The sequence below is a fragment of the Nansenia antarctica genome (assembly GCF_963989245.1).
Source record: "Nansenia antarctica genome assembly, chromosome: 3".
NCBI classification, from domain to species: domain Eukaryota; kingdom Metazoa; phylum Chordata; class Actinopteri; order Argentiniformes; family Microstomatidae; genus Nansenia; species Nansenia antarctica.
In genome coordinates, this window is record NC_137688.1 from 21,966,210 (window position 1) to 21,985,401 (window position 19,192).

Consider the following 19,192-nt stretch of genomic DNA (forward strand, 5'->3'; position numbering starts at 1 on the left):
GTTCTGTTCTATCGCCTAACTTGGCAAAAACATGGTCATATACATAGGAAAACAATAGATAATTTCGCTTTTAATGTTTGTCTATGAAAACCACGGAAATGACGAGTGTTTGAGAATAACCCGTCATGCTTCTACTTTGATGACAATCCCGTGTGGCGTCAATGTCGCGATTCCCTGTCAGATAGTGTTCCCACAGTGTTCTGTTTTCTAACAGAAAGTGTGTAATCTAATGAAAATGTATCTTACATTCTTAGTATCTTACACGTATGATACTTGGTCCTCCAAAGCAGTTTTATCATGGCTAATTACAGCTATTGATCTTACTGATATCATAAATATTAACGTTTTGTTACACACCCTTTTCTATTATGATTAATTACTAGTCCTGCTGTATCCTTGTTCAGCTCATAATTATTATTTTATATATAGGAAAGACTATATTACAAGCGACCACAGATGGAGGGGAAACAAACAAACAGGACCGTACTATTTCATAGTAGCCTAGTTTCCCTTGCCAGAATGATTTATGTTGGGTAGAAAGCGTGTATGGTGAATTAATATTACCAGAGAATCTATAGACTGTACAGGACATAAAGCTAGTCATATTTTGCAACTATGATTATTCCTACTTCAAGTAGGATTGTCAATCACCACGTAAAAATAAATAAAAATAATAATAAGCAGTCCGCGAGCTGCTTGTCAGACAAAACTATGAATATATATATTCGGCCTAGGCATTAATGTAGCCTATTCATAGCAACCGGAGGCCGCTACACATGGGATTTAGGCGGCGGAGAGCGGTCTCCAATTGAAGGGGTTCAATAATAAGCCTGCATTAGGCCCTACTACGACAGAGCCCGTGGAAGCACGGAGACGGCGCTTCTCCTGGAGTCTAAAATGGCGGATGTCGACAGCATGAATACATAAGGTCGAAGCACAGGCCTCCTCCTAGCGGCGTAAAAGCAGTTAGCATTGTTGGGGGGAAATGCCATACATTAGTTCTTTACATACGAAATGTTATGTAGACATTTCTACCCATTATTTAGACACCTAGAAATGTGTAATCGACATGATAATCTAACCAAACAGCTTTATTTACTGATGCCCAAAGCAATGTTGATATCGAGATATGATGGTGCTCGAAAGGCATGACTTCTTAAGGGCTGTTACACTTCTACTCATGGTGAACTATAAGGCACATGGGGCCATGGGGCCTAAATCCTTAGAAGCACCAATTTGTAGCAGTCTTTCCTTTTGAGACATTATGAGGACCATTGTTAGTTGGACAAAGAATAATGAGCCGTGATTGTTTTCAAACATTAAAAACTTTATTACAGGCAAAAGAGTAAGGCTTAAGCGCCAACTAATATTACACTATTTAAGTAACATTCCATAAAACTGCATTGTTTGCAAGGTATAGAACAGCACATTAGACGGAAAAAAAACATCAGGTAACCATCAAAAAAATATAAATTAAGTAAAAATAATAATGGTGTTTGAAATTGTTCCAAAAATAATAGCATACTTTGTCACGACATTTAAGATCCTGAAATACTCAAGCATATAATTAACTGCTTTCAACTTCATCAATACCCCTGAGTATCATGTTGACTTAAACTGGCTGGTACTAATGAGATACAGTATCATTCGAAGTTTTGAAGCAGCCACGTTCACAATACTTAAAAAAAGAAAGGAAAAAAAAAAGTTGATACTTTGATCACATAACTACATTGACAATTCAGAAAGATTAACCGGTAACAAAGTCCATAATGTCTTTGACATTAGAGCCGCCTGGAGAAATGGTGTCCAGAGGGTGGGGGTAGTAGGTGGACGTGGGGGGTCATTCGGGGTGTGGGTGGGTGATGAGTGCAGGTCCTCCAGGTGTAGCAACAAAAGGGCACCCAACCCATGTGTGTAGTTCATTAATCAGGAATTTGCTATGTCATTTCAATTAATTGGGTCAAAAGATGTTGATGATACACGGGCTAATAACCATATCCACCTCTGCCGCCATATCCGCCGCTGGCTCCACGAGAGTACGGCGCAGCGCTCCTGCCTGAATAATTACCCCCCTTCATTGCACCATAGCCAGAGGACTGCTGTCCGTAATCGTCGCCAAAGTCATTGTAACCATTACCGTAGCTGCCCCCCATTTGATCACCGCCGTACCCGCCGCCGTATCCCCCCTGGTTACCGTAACCGCCACCGTTGCCGTATCCTCCACCGTAACCGCCGTCGTCTCCTCCGTAGCCGCCGCCATAGCTGCCGTAACCACCACCTCTTCCGCCGCCGTAGCCGTTATCAGACATGCCCCTTCCTCGGCCACCTCTGCCGCCCCGGCCACCGCGACCCCCGACGGACTGCATCTCCTGCTTGGTGAGGGCCTTCTTCACCTCCACCTTGTGCCCGTTGATGGTGTGGAACTTCAGAACCACCGCTTTGTCTGCGGAGTCGTTATCCTCGAAGTAGACAAAGCCGAAGCCCCGTTTCTTGAGGGTCTGTTTGTCGCTGATTACTTCGGCCTTCTCAATGGCGCCGAATTGGGAGAAGTATTCATTCAGGTGTTCGTCTTCTATGTCGTCCTTCAGGCCACCTATGAAGATCTTTTTTACTTTCGCGAGTGCCTCTGGCCTACCGGCATCTTCGCGAGCAACAGCCCTTTTCAACTCCACGTTAGTACCATCGACGACATGTGGCCTGGCGGCCATAGCTGCGTCGGCCTCCTCCGCGCTCGAGTAGGTTACAAAGCCGAAGCAGCGGGACCGCTGGAGCTGCTGATTTTGGACTACTACGCAGTCCGTTAGCTGGCCGTATTGCTCGAAATGCTGCCGAAGGCCATCATCTGTGGTCTCCACGTTTAATCCACCGACAAACAGCTTGCAAAGTTGGTTCGTCATGATTACTAACGGATCTGTTGTAGAAGTAAAACTGAGCGCGATACAAATAAGCAGACCCTCTTCAAAGACATAAACGAAGTGTGCGTCTGACGAATGCGCGGAGAAGACGTTACTCTCGTTGATTGGTTGGTTCAATTTAAGTCCCTCCCAACCCGACGACATTGAAAAGAGACAATGGACGACGGAATATCCGTTGCCGAACCCAAATGTAACTGTAGTTGCCAGGTTATACCCTTTTTATATATATTAAAGTGTCTGACAGGACTGAAAAAGTAAAAGTGTTTTTCATAACAAACAAGCCTCCCTGAGCCAGCAGACCCGGGGGGTATTGCATCGACGTCGCTAAAGGAAAGTTAAGACTTATTTGTGATAAATCTCGCGAGATTTATCATAAAATCTGGGCTTGTTTTGGTAAATCTCGCGAGACTTAAAGGGATTTCCTTTAGCGCGTTTAATGGAATACCCCCTCAGAACCCTTGATTGGTTGAATCTGGAATGGTTTGGCAGTAGAATCAACAGACTACAGAATAAAATCAATACCGTAAAACTAATCACACAAAATACTAAGCACAAAAGTTTCAGCATCCTATCAATATGCTAATTCTATTTACATGCAGCTAACACCGTGGTTAATGTTCTTCTTCCACCAGGCAATTTAGTTCCATCTAAATGGAAACTAAATATGTACTTTGTTGTATAATGGCTTGATGGAAGTGGAAATAAGATCAGATCAATATTCAATAATGGTGTTGATAGAGGTTTATGACCCAGTCCCAAATTAATGGGGGAAAAAGGTAACAGTTCATATAAATGGGGTCCACTTCCACTTAATTTTAGGACAGGCAAGATCCACAACTGATGAAATGTGGACTCATTCCAATAAATAGGTAAATTAAATGGGGTACATTTGTCCTCTTAATTTGAGTCCAGTTCAATCAATATTGCTTAAGAAAAATTCGGGCCTATTTTGATAAGTCACAAGATTTATATATTTTTAAAACCTTTAGCGACATTGATGGGATACCCCCCTAGAAAGATCCACAACTGATGTGAAATGTATACTCAATACTCAATGTATGTATACTCAAACTCAATGACTCCGCCATTTACGAACTAGCCAACAAGTCACAAGATTTATATATCTTTTTATTCCTTTAGCGACATTGATGGAATACCCCCCTAGAAAGATCCACAACTGATGTGAAATGTATACTCAATACTCAATGTATGTATACTCAAACTCAATGACTCCACCATCAAGTCACAAGATTTATATATGTTTTAATTCCTTTAGCGGCATTGATGGAATACCCCCCTAGAAAGATCCATAACTGATCATGTGAAATGTATACTCAATACTCAATGTATGTACTCAAACTCAATGGCTCCGCCATTTACGAACTAGCCAACAAGTCACAAGATTTATATATTTTTTAATCCTTTAGCGACATTGATGGAATACCCCCCTAGAAAGATCCAAAACTGATGTGAAATCTATACTCCAGTGGTTTTCAACCCTCTCCTCAGGGACCACCAGCTGTTCCACATATTTGATCTGTTCCACCACCAGCACACCTGATTCAACTAATCAAGTGCAAAGCAATTATGGTTTGTACTTGATTAGTTGAATCAGGTGTGCTGGTGGTGGAACAGATCAAATATGTGGAACAGCTGGTGGTCCCCGGGGAAAAACCTGGTACAAGGGGGAAAACCACTCAATGCATGTATACTCAAACTCAATGGCTCCGCCATTTACGAACTAGCCAACAAGTCACAAGATTTATATATTTTTAAATCCTTTAGCAACATTGATGGAATACCCCCATAGAAAGATCCACAACTTGTGAAATGTATACTCAATAGAAAACAAACAAACTTTGATTTTGGATTCAATCATTACCAAGCACTAGTGGTGGAGTCTATGGCAAACATGCCTTAAGATTGCAGCCTGCACACATACCAGTGCAACAAACATTTGTTAGTGCATGAATTTTGTCTTGTCAGATTTCTCATAACAAGTTATGTTATGCACTGATGTTTGCATTCACTGTCCAGGTGCATGGAGGAAGCAGTCTTTATGAGTGTTAAAATATAAACTGTATAAGGAAGTCAGACAGAAATCAAAATGGCTACAAACTTGTTCCCAGTATCCCTTCAAACCCAGTAGGATTTCAATAACACAATGTTCACATTTTAATAAAAAAAACTTTATTTTGATACCAGCAAACAATAATGAATTTAAACCACTGCGCACCAACTTCCACGATAGGGCATCTGTTTTCCCATAGTACGCGATGATCAAATATTCATGCCTCTGTCCTAGGAAGGCAAAAACACCACAATAAGGAGTCATGTTCACCCTCCATCCACCTAGATTGCACTGAACACGAGTAGGAGCCCGATGACCAATGCAAACTCTAAATACAAGCCTGCACATATCAAATATCAACAACATTTCACTTTGACAGTTGGTCCAGTCCCGGGATTTCAAATCACCTGTGGCGATAGGACCGCCTTTGTGGTCCACAGGTCTCGATGGAAACAAACTCATCATTGCCAGATTCGTGTCCTGGCAGTCAGGTCACCATGGCTACCTAGAGGAGAGAAAAAGAAAGTAAAGAATGAGTCACTGTGCAGATAAAGCATCATGCCAAGTCAGGAGGCAACACCATGTGCCATTCCAGATTTGCATTAATGCAGGATGTGCACATGGTCTCCTTGACCCATACATTTTCTTAGGACCAATAGTGTAGATAACCCTTTTTTTTATAACTAAAATTAAAGATGCATAAAGTCAGAAACGATCAACTATGAATAAAAGCAAGAACTGTTAAAAGATGAATCCAAATGAGTACGTTTGTGTACCATTTGAAATCCATATGCTTAATACTTGACCAACACATAGTTAAGACAGGTTGATTTACATACCTAGTTTGCAGGATGTGATCCTAAAGAGATATTTCAGAGTCCTATCACAATCGACCCCAGGTATTGAACAGGGTCCCTGTATAAACAAACTGCTACTGCTATTTTGGCGTACTGGAATAACTGTATGAACACCTAAATGTAGGAATCAAAGATAAATATGAGAGCCCTCATGTCCACAATATATACATAGGACAGTTAACGTTACGGAACATAAATTCTTAAGTCAAAATGTTATTTATTGGCAACCTAAAAAGCCTCCATGCAATGGCCATGGGCAAACTTGACAACTAGAAACCATTTCACCCACCTGAATTAGGAATGGCAATGGATGCCATGTAGCTAATACGCAAGTGATCAGGCAGAACTGTCACGAGTCACCAATACAATAGTGGACTCGTCTTAAGGCAACCTGGTAAAATAAGTAAAATAACTAACTACGTTTGTTTAACTGTTTATTTAAAATGAACATACATATGCATACCAATGCTTTAACAATTGTAAGTTTGATCTTCAGACAGATTATACAATGTACATGAGATATTGCTGGGAGTAAATGAAACGAACATTAAGCTAATAGCTGGACGCTATGTGTGTTGGGATTTACTGACGTTGATTTACAAAACAGTTTGGCAAGAAAATGAAACGTTTAAACTGACCGGCTCCGCCATTTACGAACTAGCCAACTACAACCTAAAAGATAATAGTAGTGGATAGTTATACATAAATTTACATCAGTGTCAAAGCTAAAAAAAAAAAAAGGAAAAAAAAGAATCAAAGTCATGCGTCCCATCCCCTATACATTGAAAAAAAGACTAGCTTTTAGGGAAATCCGGAACCAGTTGCTCAAAATGCAGATAAGAGATAAAGTATATAGAGGCTAATATCAAACAACAATCCTAAGAGATGACTAACTCAAACGTACGCATATAACTAAATAAAAGCAGGCCAACTAACGACAGCTACACGCCCTCAACTGGGAACATAAAGGATATAAATGATTTTTGCAATCGAACGACGTGTCCTACAGCGACAGCTGGTCGTGCAAATCAGGTTCTGGGAAGAGATCTTCCTACCTGTTTGGTTTTGAGATGTCTTCTTAATGATCATTAGGGTTCACAGTGTCCGCATTTTTTGCCAGGTGCTTTACGGCAGATGACCGATGACTGAATTTGTGTTCGGTTTGACGTCCAATCTGACGGTATTGAGGGTGGTTAGGTGGAGATTTTCTTCCGTAATAGTCTGTCGTTGCCACCGGCTCAGTAGCCATAAGCCCCTCTGCCGTACCCGCCCCCCCCGCCGCCGCCGCCCCTGGTGTAAGGAGCGCTGCTCCGGCCGGCGTAGCTGCTGCCGCCTTTCATGGGCCCATAGCCGGAGGACTGCTGGCTATACCCGCTGCCAAAGTCACTGTAGCCATTACCGCCACCATAACCTGCCATCTGGTCAGCATATCCCCCGCCATAGCCGGTGCTTGCTCCGTATCCTCCACCGTAGCCTCCATTTCCGTAGCCACCGCCATATCCGCCGTCACTGCCCCCGTAGCCCCCACCGAAACCGCCCCCGTAGCTGTTGTAACCACCTCTCCCGCTGCCGAAGCCATTTTGATTTCCCCTCATACCTCTTCCCCCTCCTCTACCCCCTCTACCACCGCCGCCACGACCGGCAGCCTGCATCTCCTGTTTGGTCAGGGCCTTCTTCACCTCCACCTTGTGTCCATTGATCGTGTGAAACTTCAGAACCACCGCTTTGTCGGCCGAGTCGTTATCTGCGAAGTGAACAAAGCCGAATCCCCGTTTCTTTCCGGTTTCCTTCTCTGCGATAACTTCTGCCTTTTCGATCTCGCCAAACTGGGAAAAATACTCATTCAGGTGTTCATCTTCGATATCGTCCTTAAGCCCCCCGATGAAAATTTTCTTGACCTTGGCGAGTGCCTCTGGTTTCCCGGCGTCTTCCCGGGCGACGGCTCGCTTCAACTCCACGTTGGTGCCATCCACGGCATGTGGCCTAGCCGCCATTGCTGCGTCTGCCTCCTCCGCGCTCGAGTAGGTTACAAAGCCGAAACAGCGGGACCGCTGCAGCTGCTTGTTCACCACCACGACACAGTCGGTCAGTTGACCGTACTGTTCAAAATGCTTGCGGAGGCCGTCATCGTCGGTATCAACGTTTAGCCCGCCGACAAAAAGTTTACAAAGTTGATTTGCAGAGTTGTCCATTTTTCCGAGCAGAGTGCGTAGTTCGACAAAGACTAGACTCGACGAAGCTGTGAGGGTGGAGGGAGGGAAATAAGCACGTACTTATACCAACGCCGTGGTGACGTCACACTTCGTCGTACGCCTGCCTACTTGTCCAAACAAGGGACAATATAGCACAGGCAATGCACAATTGGAAATCAACTCACACTGCCCGCGCTCCCCAATAATAATACAAATGTGAAATGTCAATGTGGGCTCCTCAACAAAGTTGTTCTGTTGTTCTGTTGGTTGAAACGTCACTTTTAAATGAAAACGTGTGTATTACAGACAAAGTGCAATGTTTTTTTAATTCAATATGGAAGTGAAGGCTCAGTAGTTAGGCTCCATCTAATTCCATACAAATTGTTCCTAGTGTACACTGTTTGGTCATGATTCGAACATCATTCAAATGTATTTTAAAACATTATTGTTAAAGCCCTCTAGCGGTATTGACAATTTAAGTATCCTACAAATGTGTAGGCTGCTGTTTAGATTTCGAATGATATTGATTGATATAGTACCTTAGTGTTAACTTCAGATTAAATAAGGAAAACAATAAGAAGTAGGCAACAACATTTTTTGTCGTGATTCATTATGAAATTACAGCTTACTTGAAACCAAATATGAATGAATGGTCTTTATTGTGATTAATATAGTACAGGTACCATACAACGAAATTTGGGAGGGGGGGGCTCCCCTGGTGCTAGGAAAAAAAATACTAAAAACAAGAAGGGAAAAGAGCTGGTTTACATAAATAAAGGCTATATACACTATCCACTATACTATACTATACAAATAAAACACTGTGCTGTACTCTATGCTATTCTATAACTATCCTAACATTTCCTATCTCTGAACCTTATGTACACGAGGGTTGTCATATTGCACATAGTATTATTGCACATTCATTTAAAGTGTCGCAGTTTGCAGGTTTGAAATGTTCACAGTTGTGTTTCAGTATTGCACTTGATTACAATCTAGTAGCTGCCATCAAATTGTCTAGATTGTTCAGGGCCTAGAACCTAGGTCTTTGCTGTGTTCAGGGCCTGAATGGCCCTAGGGTAGAAGCTGAGCTTCAGTCTATTTGTCCTTGCAGACATGGTCCTGAACCGCCTGCCCGAGGGCAGCCGAACAAAGTGTTCGTTCCCAGGGTGGGATGGGTCTCTGAAGGAGGCCTTCCTGAGGCAGCGTGTAATTGAATAGACATTATTTAATCTAAATCTGTTTTTATATGGGGCCTGAGCTAGATTACTCTCCCTGCTGCAACTGGTGAACTGATGAGTCAAATGTATTGATTGTGAGTCACTTTGGAATAAGGCGTCTGCTAAATGCCAAAAAATGTAAATGTAAATTGACACTGTTCTTGATGTACAATGCTAGACTGGGTGGAGTTATCTGCACAACAAGAGCAAGCTTCCCTGGACAGCTCCTCAGACAATAGTTCTCTTAACACCAAGTGCTGACAATTTGTATTTGAATGGAAAGGTCTTCAATCTCTGGGGATATGAACATGTCTTTGATAGGGCAATCAAGACTGGTGGTGCCAACATTGTCAAGCTATTCTTTCTACTGATTACAGGTGAGCAGCCTTCATCCTGTCCAGCATGTTCTTCATTCACCAATGCTGTGGTTAAAGGGATAGTTCACTTTGTATTGTTCACCTTATAGCGCCAGGAGAAACTGTAGTCCATGGAACAGAGCCCCTACTAGCCACTAACACAAAATGTTGGAAATTACACAAAGTGTAATATTTCATGTCTAAATCATCTCAAAGCAACTACATACCAAGTCAGAAAATACATTTGAGTTGATATGGCCATGCAATTTTGAACTGTCAGATTGCACCCATCATTCCTATTGTTTTTTTTGTTAGCAGTGCCTAAAGTTTGCTAGAAGTTAGTAGTGTCTAAACAGCTCCGAACCAGGGTTTAGTTTCTCCTGACCTGGTCTCTTGGTCTATTTTCAGGGTAGACCAAGACTAAAGGACTGACTAAAGGATTAAAGTATAGCAATTTCTTATCTGCTAACCAAATAAAAGCAAATCATTCTAATACTGCATTGATGACAGGAAACTCAAATTAAGGAACATTTTACAATTGCAGCACTGTTTCAAAGTTGAGAATCATTCATTTAACCCACAAAAAACGTCAATAAGTATCACTTTTTCTGATATCACATTGATCATTGAGTAAATGGTCCTTTTGTCACAAGTGAATGGCTTGAATATAGAACACTGGAGATGGTTTCAGGTGAGAGACCGAACATTAAGCTACATTTCCACCTCAACAGCAAAGATACTATACCAATGGGCAATAGGTTTCACAATGATTTCAGTCACACCCTGGCCCATTAGAGCATGTGAAATAGGTGATCAAGACATATTCAACCACCAAATCAATACCCTTTTATACTTTCATATTTAACAACAATAACATAATGATAGAAATGATCAACTGCCATCTGATATTATGTCATGAGGGTTCAAACCGTATTATCTAAAAAGTTGTGGGGATATTTTGACATGATCTATTTACAATGTACCTCAAAATCACTTGCAGAAGCATAAACAATGTCTGTTGATTTGAGATGATGAAGAGCTGACATATTATTTTTTAATTTTAAAGTAAATTAATTATTATTACTTTATTCCACTGTTGATGAGCTTGCTTGCCCTATAAGCATTTCATTGAACCATCTATGGCTGCAATTCTGTATTCTGTGCCATAAACCTTGATGGGAATATTTGATTGGCATATTTGTTTATCAGGATCCCCATTACATAGTGTGAAGAACAGACATGGACAGGGTTCAAACCCATAAGTCTATGGTTCAAACCTGTGTCTCTTGTGCAACACAACACCACCGTAGCCCACTAAGCTAAAATCTATGCAATCAGACTGAGGAGCTATAGGTGTTCAGTTGTCTGATAATATTCCTTATCATGCAAGTGTGGTCACTGAACCACTTCTGTTACTCAATGGGATAATGCACCAAAACTCCAAGACAAGCAGACATAATAGATCATTGATATTATATCATAGGAGTATGATAATCATACACCAAACATTCAAGCAAGGCTTTGGGGTAAACAATTTTAAATGACTTCAGTAGTGTAAAATGGGGTCCTATTGCAATGCTGACTCAATAGATTGTGGCTTGTATCTCTTGCACCGTCCTGTCTGAACATGATCTAGGAGAAGGCTCACTGGTGCTAAATTACAAAATAGCTCCATGCCTTACCCCTGGTAACCAATAATACAACATGGCTTGTCACAAGATGTATGTATATTTATTGCCTACACCTCGGGGGTAGAGTAGCCTTGCCACATAGCTGACATTAAACACGTCAACCAGATTAACAAAGACTATACTATACAATAATTTTTATTTAGACCAGAAATCTTTTGCTGGATATACCCTACGTCAATGTTGACGAAACAATAACCAATAGCTTCTAAAATATCTACTGAACTTTTTTCTTTTTACAGGAACAGAAGCGGAATATTATTCAAAATCCTTTCATTTGTATGAAAAATGTCATATTCTTTCGAAACCAAAGACTTTTGCTTTGTTCTCAAAAGCCAGAGATGGCAGATGGTATTTTGGTCTTGTTTGAGGTCGATTCATCTGCGCAGTTAGGACCAAAGGAGGTGTTTACGTTTCAGGTCGTCTACATCGCAGTGCAACACAGATCTAACAATGGTATATAGTGTATTTTACACAGTTGCCTTTCAAACTGTATTATAGTTCTATTGAATTAAATAATATAGGCTTATAATATAGGTATTAACACTCCCATCAATGTGTGTGCGTCTATATAATGTGTGTGTTATTTTCAACGTAACTACTGCAGACAGTTCCTCTCGCGATATTTGCCTTGTGACCGGACCTGAATTCAAATTCTTTGCTCAAGAAAAACAGTGGTGGAGTTGGCGAACCATTCAAATCCATTCAAACCTCTCTCGCTTTTGTGTGTGGGACGGAAAGTGAAGGGTGGTTCCATTTGAACAACCGTGAAAGGTATGACATTAACGACGTTATTATTATTAGGCTGACATAGTGGTGTCACTGTGTAAGGTCTACTACTGGGCTACTTTTTCGATGATCGCAATACAGTGTCGAGTTAGCTAGGCTAGCTAACGTCACAGCTCGCTAACGCAGAGTAGTATATTTTACTTCTTTATTTGACAGATGAGGTTATTGAGGCACTTTAAAACAGCTATTGGGGATTGTTGCATGCACGAACAAAAAGCACCATTACTTTTTCAAAACATGATTTCAAGCTACACATGACATTTGTTTACAAAAAGATAAACAATAAAGTAATACCGGTATGTCTTTGGTTATGCAGAGGTAAAGCACTTTACATTCTCACAAAGGAATTTAGCAGTCATATTAAACATAATCAAGGAGTCCACACAGGGTATTAATGGTGACAACCACAGAAGGGGACAGAAGCCACAATAATTATTCATTCTATTTCAATGGACAGAAGGTCCATTGAGTCTGGGTCAGCGACTGCTTTTATACCTAGCTATGATAGGTGTTGGTAATAATTAACGTGCTTCCTGAATTGTAAGAAAATAGATCCCAACCCTGTCCAACTCACAACATTTCCAGGTAGCTTCACTAAATTCAGTAGTTTTACAATCCTAACTGTTAATGGCTGTATTCCAATATAGTTAATCCCTTGTTTTCCTCCACCTATCCATCCCAAAAGATGTCTACTGCAAGAGATGATGAGGTCCATCAACTACAGTCCAGGTTGAAAGAGGCAGAAGAGAACATGGCGAAGGCAGCCCAATATGGCCTTAAGTTGCTGGACGGGCAGCTGGATTTAGAAAACAAGCTGGAGGAGCAGCGGATCGAGATGACGAACACCATGGAGGTGATCTATGGATTCAAATTGGGCAATGAACAACTTCTGTAAAGAGAAAATGTCATGACTAGGCTATCATAACATAGTCATCTATTGTACTGCAAGCAATAGATCATAATTTATCGGTGTAAAACTGTGAATAAAATAACCACATAGGCAATATCATAATACAATCTTAGAGTTCTGTGAAGGCGACAATCAAAAACCTTAGAAAAGAAAATGCTTTTAAGTAACACAGATTCCAAAGTTAATTGATACTGCAATTATATTGTGTATGTGGAAGGGCTATGTCTTGTATAAAATCATGATCTTTGTATTAGGGTTCGGGGAGGAACAGAGATGGGGTGGGTTGATATTACAGCCAGATCTGAGTCCCCAGTGTGCTCCTTCTCAGGCTCTAGAGCAGGAGAAGTACTCTCTGCAGCGTGAAGTGGAGCTAAAGAGCCGCATGCTGGACAGCCTGCGCTCAGACCACGAGACCGTCAAGAGCCAGCAGAAGCTGCAGTTGGAGCAACAGGAGTCTCAGCTGGAGAGGAACCACACTCTGGAGCTAAATGACTGCAAGAACCAGGTTGGGTTGTAAGTGATGTGGGTTGGGTTGCCTGTGCATTACTGTAAGACACTTGCAGTAATTGGGAGATGTGTTCAATGAATACGCATTATTCACACTGCTGCCATTGTTCTTTGACCACATTTACATGTTGAATGTTCACTTTTGTAATTTATTGTACTGGCAAAGAACCTGCATCTGTGAACTCATGCATCACTACCCTTTCCCACCAATAATGGCTATTTTTTGCATGTTAAGTTGTACAATTATGCGCACTGAAATCTGTTCTGTGAAAGCACAGAATTTATTCGTTCTCTCATTGGATAATGTGGTAGTAGTAGTAGGTTGGTTAGTTAGTTAGAAACAAACTCCCAGGGCTCCAATTGTGCTGAAAAAGTGAGCAAAGTCGGCCATCTTATGTCAGCTGTAATATTTTGCAATCAGACATAATGCAATGGGAGTTTTTGAATCCTCAAACTAGCGTTTGCTAGATATGCTCATCAACACAGGTTGAATAATCACTGTTCTCAAAAACATTTTTAAAGACAAGGTACATAAAAAAGTATACTGTACAGTATCCTGTGTTAGGTATTTGTTTCTCTGTGCTCAAGCAAATTGGGGTCCCTGGTGTGTATTGTGAGTGTAACGTGTTGGTTTGGCCTTAGATGGAGAGGATGAGAGCTGATCTGGAAGAGGTACAGCTCAACGAGAAGCAGCTGAGGCATAAGCTGGAGCTCCAGACAGAGACCCTGAGTAATAAGATGGAGGAGCTGCGCATGGTGACAGAGAGGGCTAATGACACCATGTCCTCTGAGGTGATGGAGCTGCAGGTGGAGAGAATGGAGCTGGAGTCTGTTAAGGTGGGTACCATACCTGCATACAAACAAGAAAATGATACAAAACACTAACCCACCGCCTGTAATGATGGACCCATCATGTCTATGGAGAAATACATTTTAAAAAAGAAAAATGGCTCTTGCAAATGTTTGTGTAGCTGGAGACTACTGGAGTGGTACAGGTAGCCATTGACTTTTTTGTTTATTCAGGCTAACTTGGAGCGACAGCTGCAGGAGGCCCAGTACAAAGAGCAGCAACTGGAGCTGACCAATAAAAACTTTCAACGGCAACTGGAGCGACTCACCGAGGAGAAGGAAGAGCGTGAGAGAGAAGCAGTCTCCTGCTTCAACGCCTTGGAGGTAAAGAGCATTACTATAACTGCAGGATTTGTGTTCATCTTTTTGTCATTTAGATCATTACGCGCAAGGTGTTAGATTAATAGGCTTCCTTACAGTGACTTAAATCTAGCATTGTGCTTCTTTGCCTAGAAAGCCCGGGAGGCCAATCTAGATCTCCAAATACAACTGGATCAGGTGCTGCAACAGGCGCAGGATCCGAACAGCAAGGGCAATTCATTATTTGCAGAGGTATTAAAAGGTTTTTGTCTCACCTGTCTCGTCATGTCGTTGCTGGTGATTTGTGCTTCAAAACGGTTTAAATCTTTTTAGCTTGAGGACAAGCGAGCAATGATGGAGAGACAGCTGATCAGTATGAAGGTGCAGCACCAGTCACTTCAGAAGCAGCATGCCTTTTCCAAACAGCAACTGCATCGAATGAAGGTATAACGCACAAAGCTTTATCCTAGCAAACTCACCTCTCTGATTATACGTCACACATCTTTTTTTACTTTTTACTTTTTTTTTTATGAATGAAAATGTTTGAGGCATTGATATTCCTACAGGTTCAGATAGCCACACTCATGCAGCTGCAAGGCTCCAGGGCAGACCCTGCCCAACTCGAGCGCCTGCATTCCATGCTCTCTGACAAGAACTGTGAGATACAGACCCTCATGATCAAACTGCGTCGCCTGGAGGAGATGGAGGTGACTATTTCCTCCTGTCTTTGGTTATTTCAGTTAAGATCTGAACAGTATGACCTGAAATGGGGCAACTGTTTCACTGTCCAAAGTCACAATTGTGGTGTTTTCGGTTACTATATTTACACAGAATACGTTAACGGCACAGCCCGTGGAAGGAGACAGTGATGATGGGACCTACTACACTGACCTTCTGAAAATGCAGCTTTCAAACAAAGCGTGAGTTCCCACTTGTAATAAAACAGACTAGTGTCTAGTCAATGACTATCAGTTTCAACTTTGAAGTTATGAATAGACAACATTGTGAGTGACAGTTATGACGACTATTTCAATTGATTTATATTTGTATTATGTGTATAGAAAGGAAATAGAGCAATTGGGGGATGAGTTGTCCAGGCAAAGGATGAAATGTCTCTCCGAGAGTCAAAGAGCGCTGGAGCTGGAGAGAAAGCTTTTTAGTGCAGAAAGAAACCACAAGCAGAGCCAAAGTGACAATATCAAGCTGCAAGTCAACCTGGAAGAGCTGAAAATGAAATACGAACCCAATGGTAATTGATGCTTTTTTTAAAAAAAAATTACTGTAGCAAATGTTTAATCTTTGAGCAAATCTTGAATCTTTGTATGTGTCACTCATATTAATGATTTGAGTTAAGCTTTAAAGCCACGTAACGAAATTAGTGAAACAGAATTGGCTATCCCACCACTCGGAAAACATGAGCGTTTTGGGGCAATTATCTAACTAACTAACTACAATTTCACTTAAATTTTGCTGTAAAACTAAACTTCTGTGGGCAGTTATGTAGCTAAACCATCTCAAATAGCCTTTGCCAAGTGATCTGGCGGCCAGTTGTGTTTCACCAATTGCGGGTTGTGTGTTGGATTCACTCTTTATAACACATAGGTGCTCAACATTTTCACAAGCTTTTGACAATGGCTAATAAGCATTACCTAAACTCTTATGTTCTGCCTTTTAGAGATGAACAAAAATCGCATTCAGAAGCGCAAGCGTGAGAAGTGGCCGGTAGACTTGCCTGTTGACATCCCTGAGCTGAAGAAAGAAGAGCCCATGGTCCTGGAGATGGAGCAAATGCTAAAGGAAACTGAAGCAGATGCCCACCCTTGCCCAGAGGCGAGGCCAGCTATTACACCTCTGCAGCCCCCTAAAAGCCCCAAGCCCAACCCTGTCTTGCCCAGAGACAGCAAGTGTGTCCGCATCAGCGAAGAGCCCCCAACCACTATTCCCAACCCTCCCAGGTCAGTGCCCCTCTTGTCCTGAAAACTTCTGTCTCTTTTCCTCCGTTGTGTCAACTTTGCCTTCTTGGTCTTCTTCCTCTTCCTGGGCTTTGTTCGGGCTATCACGGCTCGTCCACTACCCACCCTTCCCTTGCCTTTTGGAAGAGCTGTCACAGGAAAGAGTGTGTGTTGACTTTCACGGTTTCATCTTTAGGTTTCATCTAGGGACAATCAGACTTAATTATTTGAGCATCTTTATATCCATATGAAGAGAATATTAGAAGAACAAAGAACGTTGTAACTTCTTTGACTACTGTACTGTGTTTCTGTGGCATTGCGCTTCATGTGTGTGCATGATGAATGTAATTGAGGTACATTCAAGTTAGTTTTTGCACTCTTCAACAACACAAACTAGTTTCAAATTATCACATTTTTGTAAGTGGATTTATACTTAATGGTGCATTTGCAATTTCATTCGGTGGATGGTTTCTCTCCTACAGTCGAGGGGATGGTCATGCAATTTATAAAATGTGTCCATCTGTCAATACTTAAAAGTGTGTTCCCGCTACGCTCCTTTTACTCTCTGTATGTCCAAAATACCCCTTCCATGTACTTTCCCCCTTCCATGTGCCCCCCTCATCATAAATGACGACCAGTCCCTTACTTACACATGTACCGAATAATCAACTTGTTAGATTGTATATGATACAATATATATCACGTTTGTTCATGAATAAATCAAAGCCTTATGTTTTTTACTTAAATTGACTGCATGTGTGTTGTGTAAACAACATCTGTGGCTAAGGCTTTGACATCAATAACACCTGAATACAAACGGAATGATTTGCCTTTAGGTCTCCCCCAGCTGTCAAAACTGAGGAAGTGAGGGTGATGGAGGAAGTTGGAGAAGAGAACATGAAAGATGACAAGAAAAAGAAGCTGAAATCACAAGAAGTCATCCACATTGCTTCGCAGAAAACAATGGAAAATCAGTGTGCTCAGCAGTAGTCTGTTTTGTTATGTTTTGTTTTGTATGCTTATGCATAAGATTATTTTAATATAGAGTGGAGTTTCTATTTGTATATGTTAATAAAATCAAGCTGTCATTAATTCTATTAATTATACGTTTGAATCAAATTTTCTTGTAACCCCTCTCTCCCGTACATGCAAACATAATTTGTAGATCAACTTTTAAACACAGCATAATGATGTAAGAGCTCTGAAATACTCTATGAAGACTGAATTATCATAATCGTATGCACAGGTATAGCCTCCTACAGTATAGTACACTATCAGCATACTAGGGCCGTGTCCAAGAACAGCTGTCATGCCAAAACCTGGCAGGCCTAATCGTTTCGAACGCTCTTGCTAATCGTTCGAACGTTCAGACCAGGGGGCTATTCCACGAAGCTCGATAAAGTTCTAAGCCTCGATAAAGTTCTAAGCCTCGATAATGTTAGCTTGCATTCGGTTCCATCAATGTGGCTCAAATAATTCGCTGCTTGGTTGAGCGCCTTCTGAGTCAGATATAATTAGCCTGGTCGCGGCTAAAACACAGGCTATAGTAAGACACGCGTCAAAAAAGGCTCACAGGCGGAAACTAAACCCCGAACGACAGTTCCTCATGTGTCTTTTAGGAAATATTAGTTCCCACTTCACACGAGATAGATAGATTAGATAGTTTGACTGTGTGATAGATAGATAATTTGATCATTTGAAAGTGTGATCGATCGATAGATAACTAGATATTTTGAAAGTGTGATAGATAGATAGATCGATGGATACATAAATTAAAAAATAAAATGAATAGGTATGTCTATCAACTTGCATTGCTGTTATCACAGCGGTCTGGTTGGCGCAGTGGTTAAGGCAGCCGGCTGGAGTCCCAAAGTTTGCGAGTTCGAGACTTGACTAAGTATTTTTTATTTTTTTACATTTAACCGAAGATTTCATGCAAAGGCTTCAAACACCATTGTAATCGTGTCAGTTCTTGTAAATTAGCCTGCACCATAATTTTATAGCCTACATACTTTTTTAGATGAGATTTTAGATTAGATTCAGACAACGAAATGCAGTAAAAAGTGTGTCAGAAGAGGGATTCGAACCACGTCTAAAAATGATGAATAAATCCTGTGGCAGCGGTCGATACCACTAGGCCAGGGGTCCCCAAACTACGGCCCACCCCCACACTTGGACCGGCCCTTTGAACAACGTCAATTTTCTACAGGCGTTGCACTCGGTGGATTTCTGTCATTTCTGACTGCAATAGCGGCACTGCGCCGACGTGGTGGCGGGGGCGCTGTTTCGCAAATAAGTTATCTTTAGTTTTTGCTAGTGAAATAGCTGATAGTTGATGTTGACTGCTCAAGGAGAATACATATTTGAAAGTACAGAATGCCTGAGAGCCTTATATTGCATTATATTACATTATATTTTGATCATCTGGTGCCTGAATATTGTGTTTTCCTTTGCATAAATAATGACATTTCCACCATAAATTGATGCAGAAAGGTCACAAATTGGTGCATATCAATTCACCAGAATGGTAGAAATTAAGTGTTTGATGCTCGTTTAAGGACTCCCAGACAGCCCTGCTTCATGGGT

At 41.3% G+C, this 19,192-nt stretch overlaps 3 protein-coding genes across 3 annotated transcripts; 1 reads left to right on the forward strand and 2 right to left on the reverse strand.

The window, feature by feature from the left end:
• Positions 1 to 1,312: 1,312 nt before the first annotated feature.
• On the reverse strand, positions 1,313 to 2,961 carry LOC308153496 (heterogeneous nuclear ribonucleoprotein A0-like). Its single transcript, XM_080526654.1, has one exon. The coding sequence runs from the start codon at positions 2,895 to 2,897 to the stop codon at positions 1,986 to 1,988; it is 912 nt and encodes a 303-aa protein (XP_080382780.1). The 5' UTR covers positions 2,898 to 2,961; the 3' UTR covers positions 1,313 to 1,985.
• A 2,156-nt stretch (positions 2,962 to 5,117) lies between these two features.
• Positions 5,118 to 8,072, reverse strand: LOC308153495 (heterogeneous nuclear ribonucleoprotein A0-like). Its single transcript, XM_080526653.1, has 2 exons — positions 5,394 to 8,072; positions 5,118 to 5,216 (listed from the first exon to the last, which is right to left on the reverse strand). The coding sequence occupies exon 1, from the start codon at positions 8,033 to 8,035 to the stop codon at positions 7,082 to 7,084; it is 954 nt and encodes a 317-aa protein (XP_080382779.1). The 5' UTR covers positions 8,036 to 8,072; the 3' UTR covers positions 5,118 to 5,216; positions 5,394 to 7,081.
• A 4,701-nt stretch (positions 8,073 to 12,773) lies between these two features.
• On the forward strand, positions 12,774 to 17,596 carry spdl1 (spindle apparatus coiled-coil protein 1; the record flags this gene model as incomplete). The annotated part of the gene is made up of 11 exons (XM_080527078.1): positions 12,774 to 12,941; positions 13,327 to 13,503; positions 14,148 to 14,342; positions 14,529 to 14,678; positions 14,808 to 14,906; positions 14,988 to 15,098; positions 15,221 to 15,361; positions 15,486 to 15,574; positions 15,716 to 15,903; positions 16,330 to 16,609; positions 17,443 to 17,596. 11 exons carry the CDS (start codon positions 12,774 to 12,776, stop codon positions 17,594 to 17,596), a joined length of 1,752 nt encoding a protein of 583 aa, XP_080383204.1.
• Between the last annotated feature and the right edge of the window lie 1,596 nt (positions 17,597 to 19,192).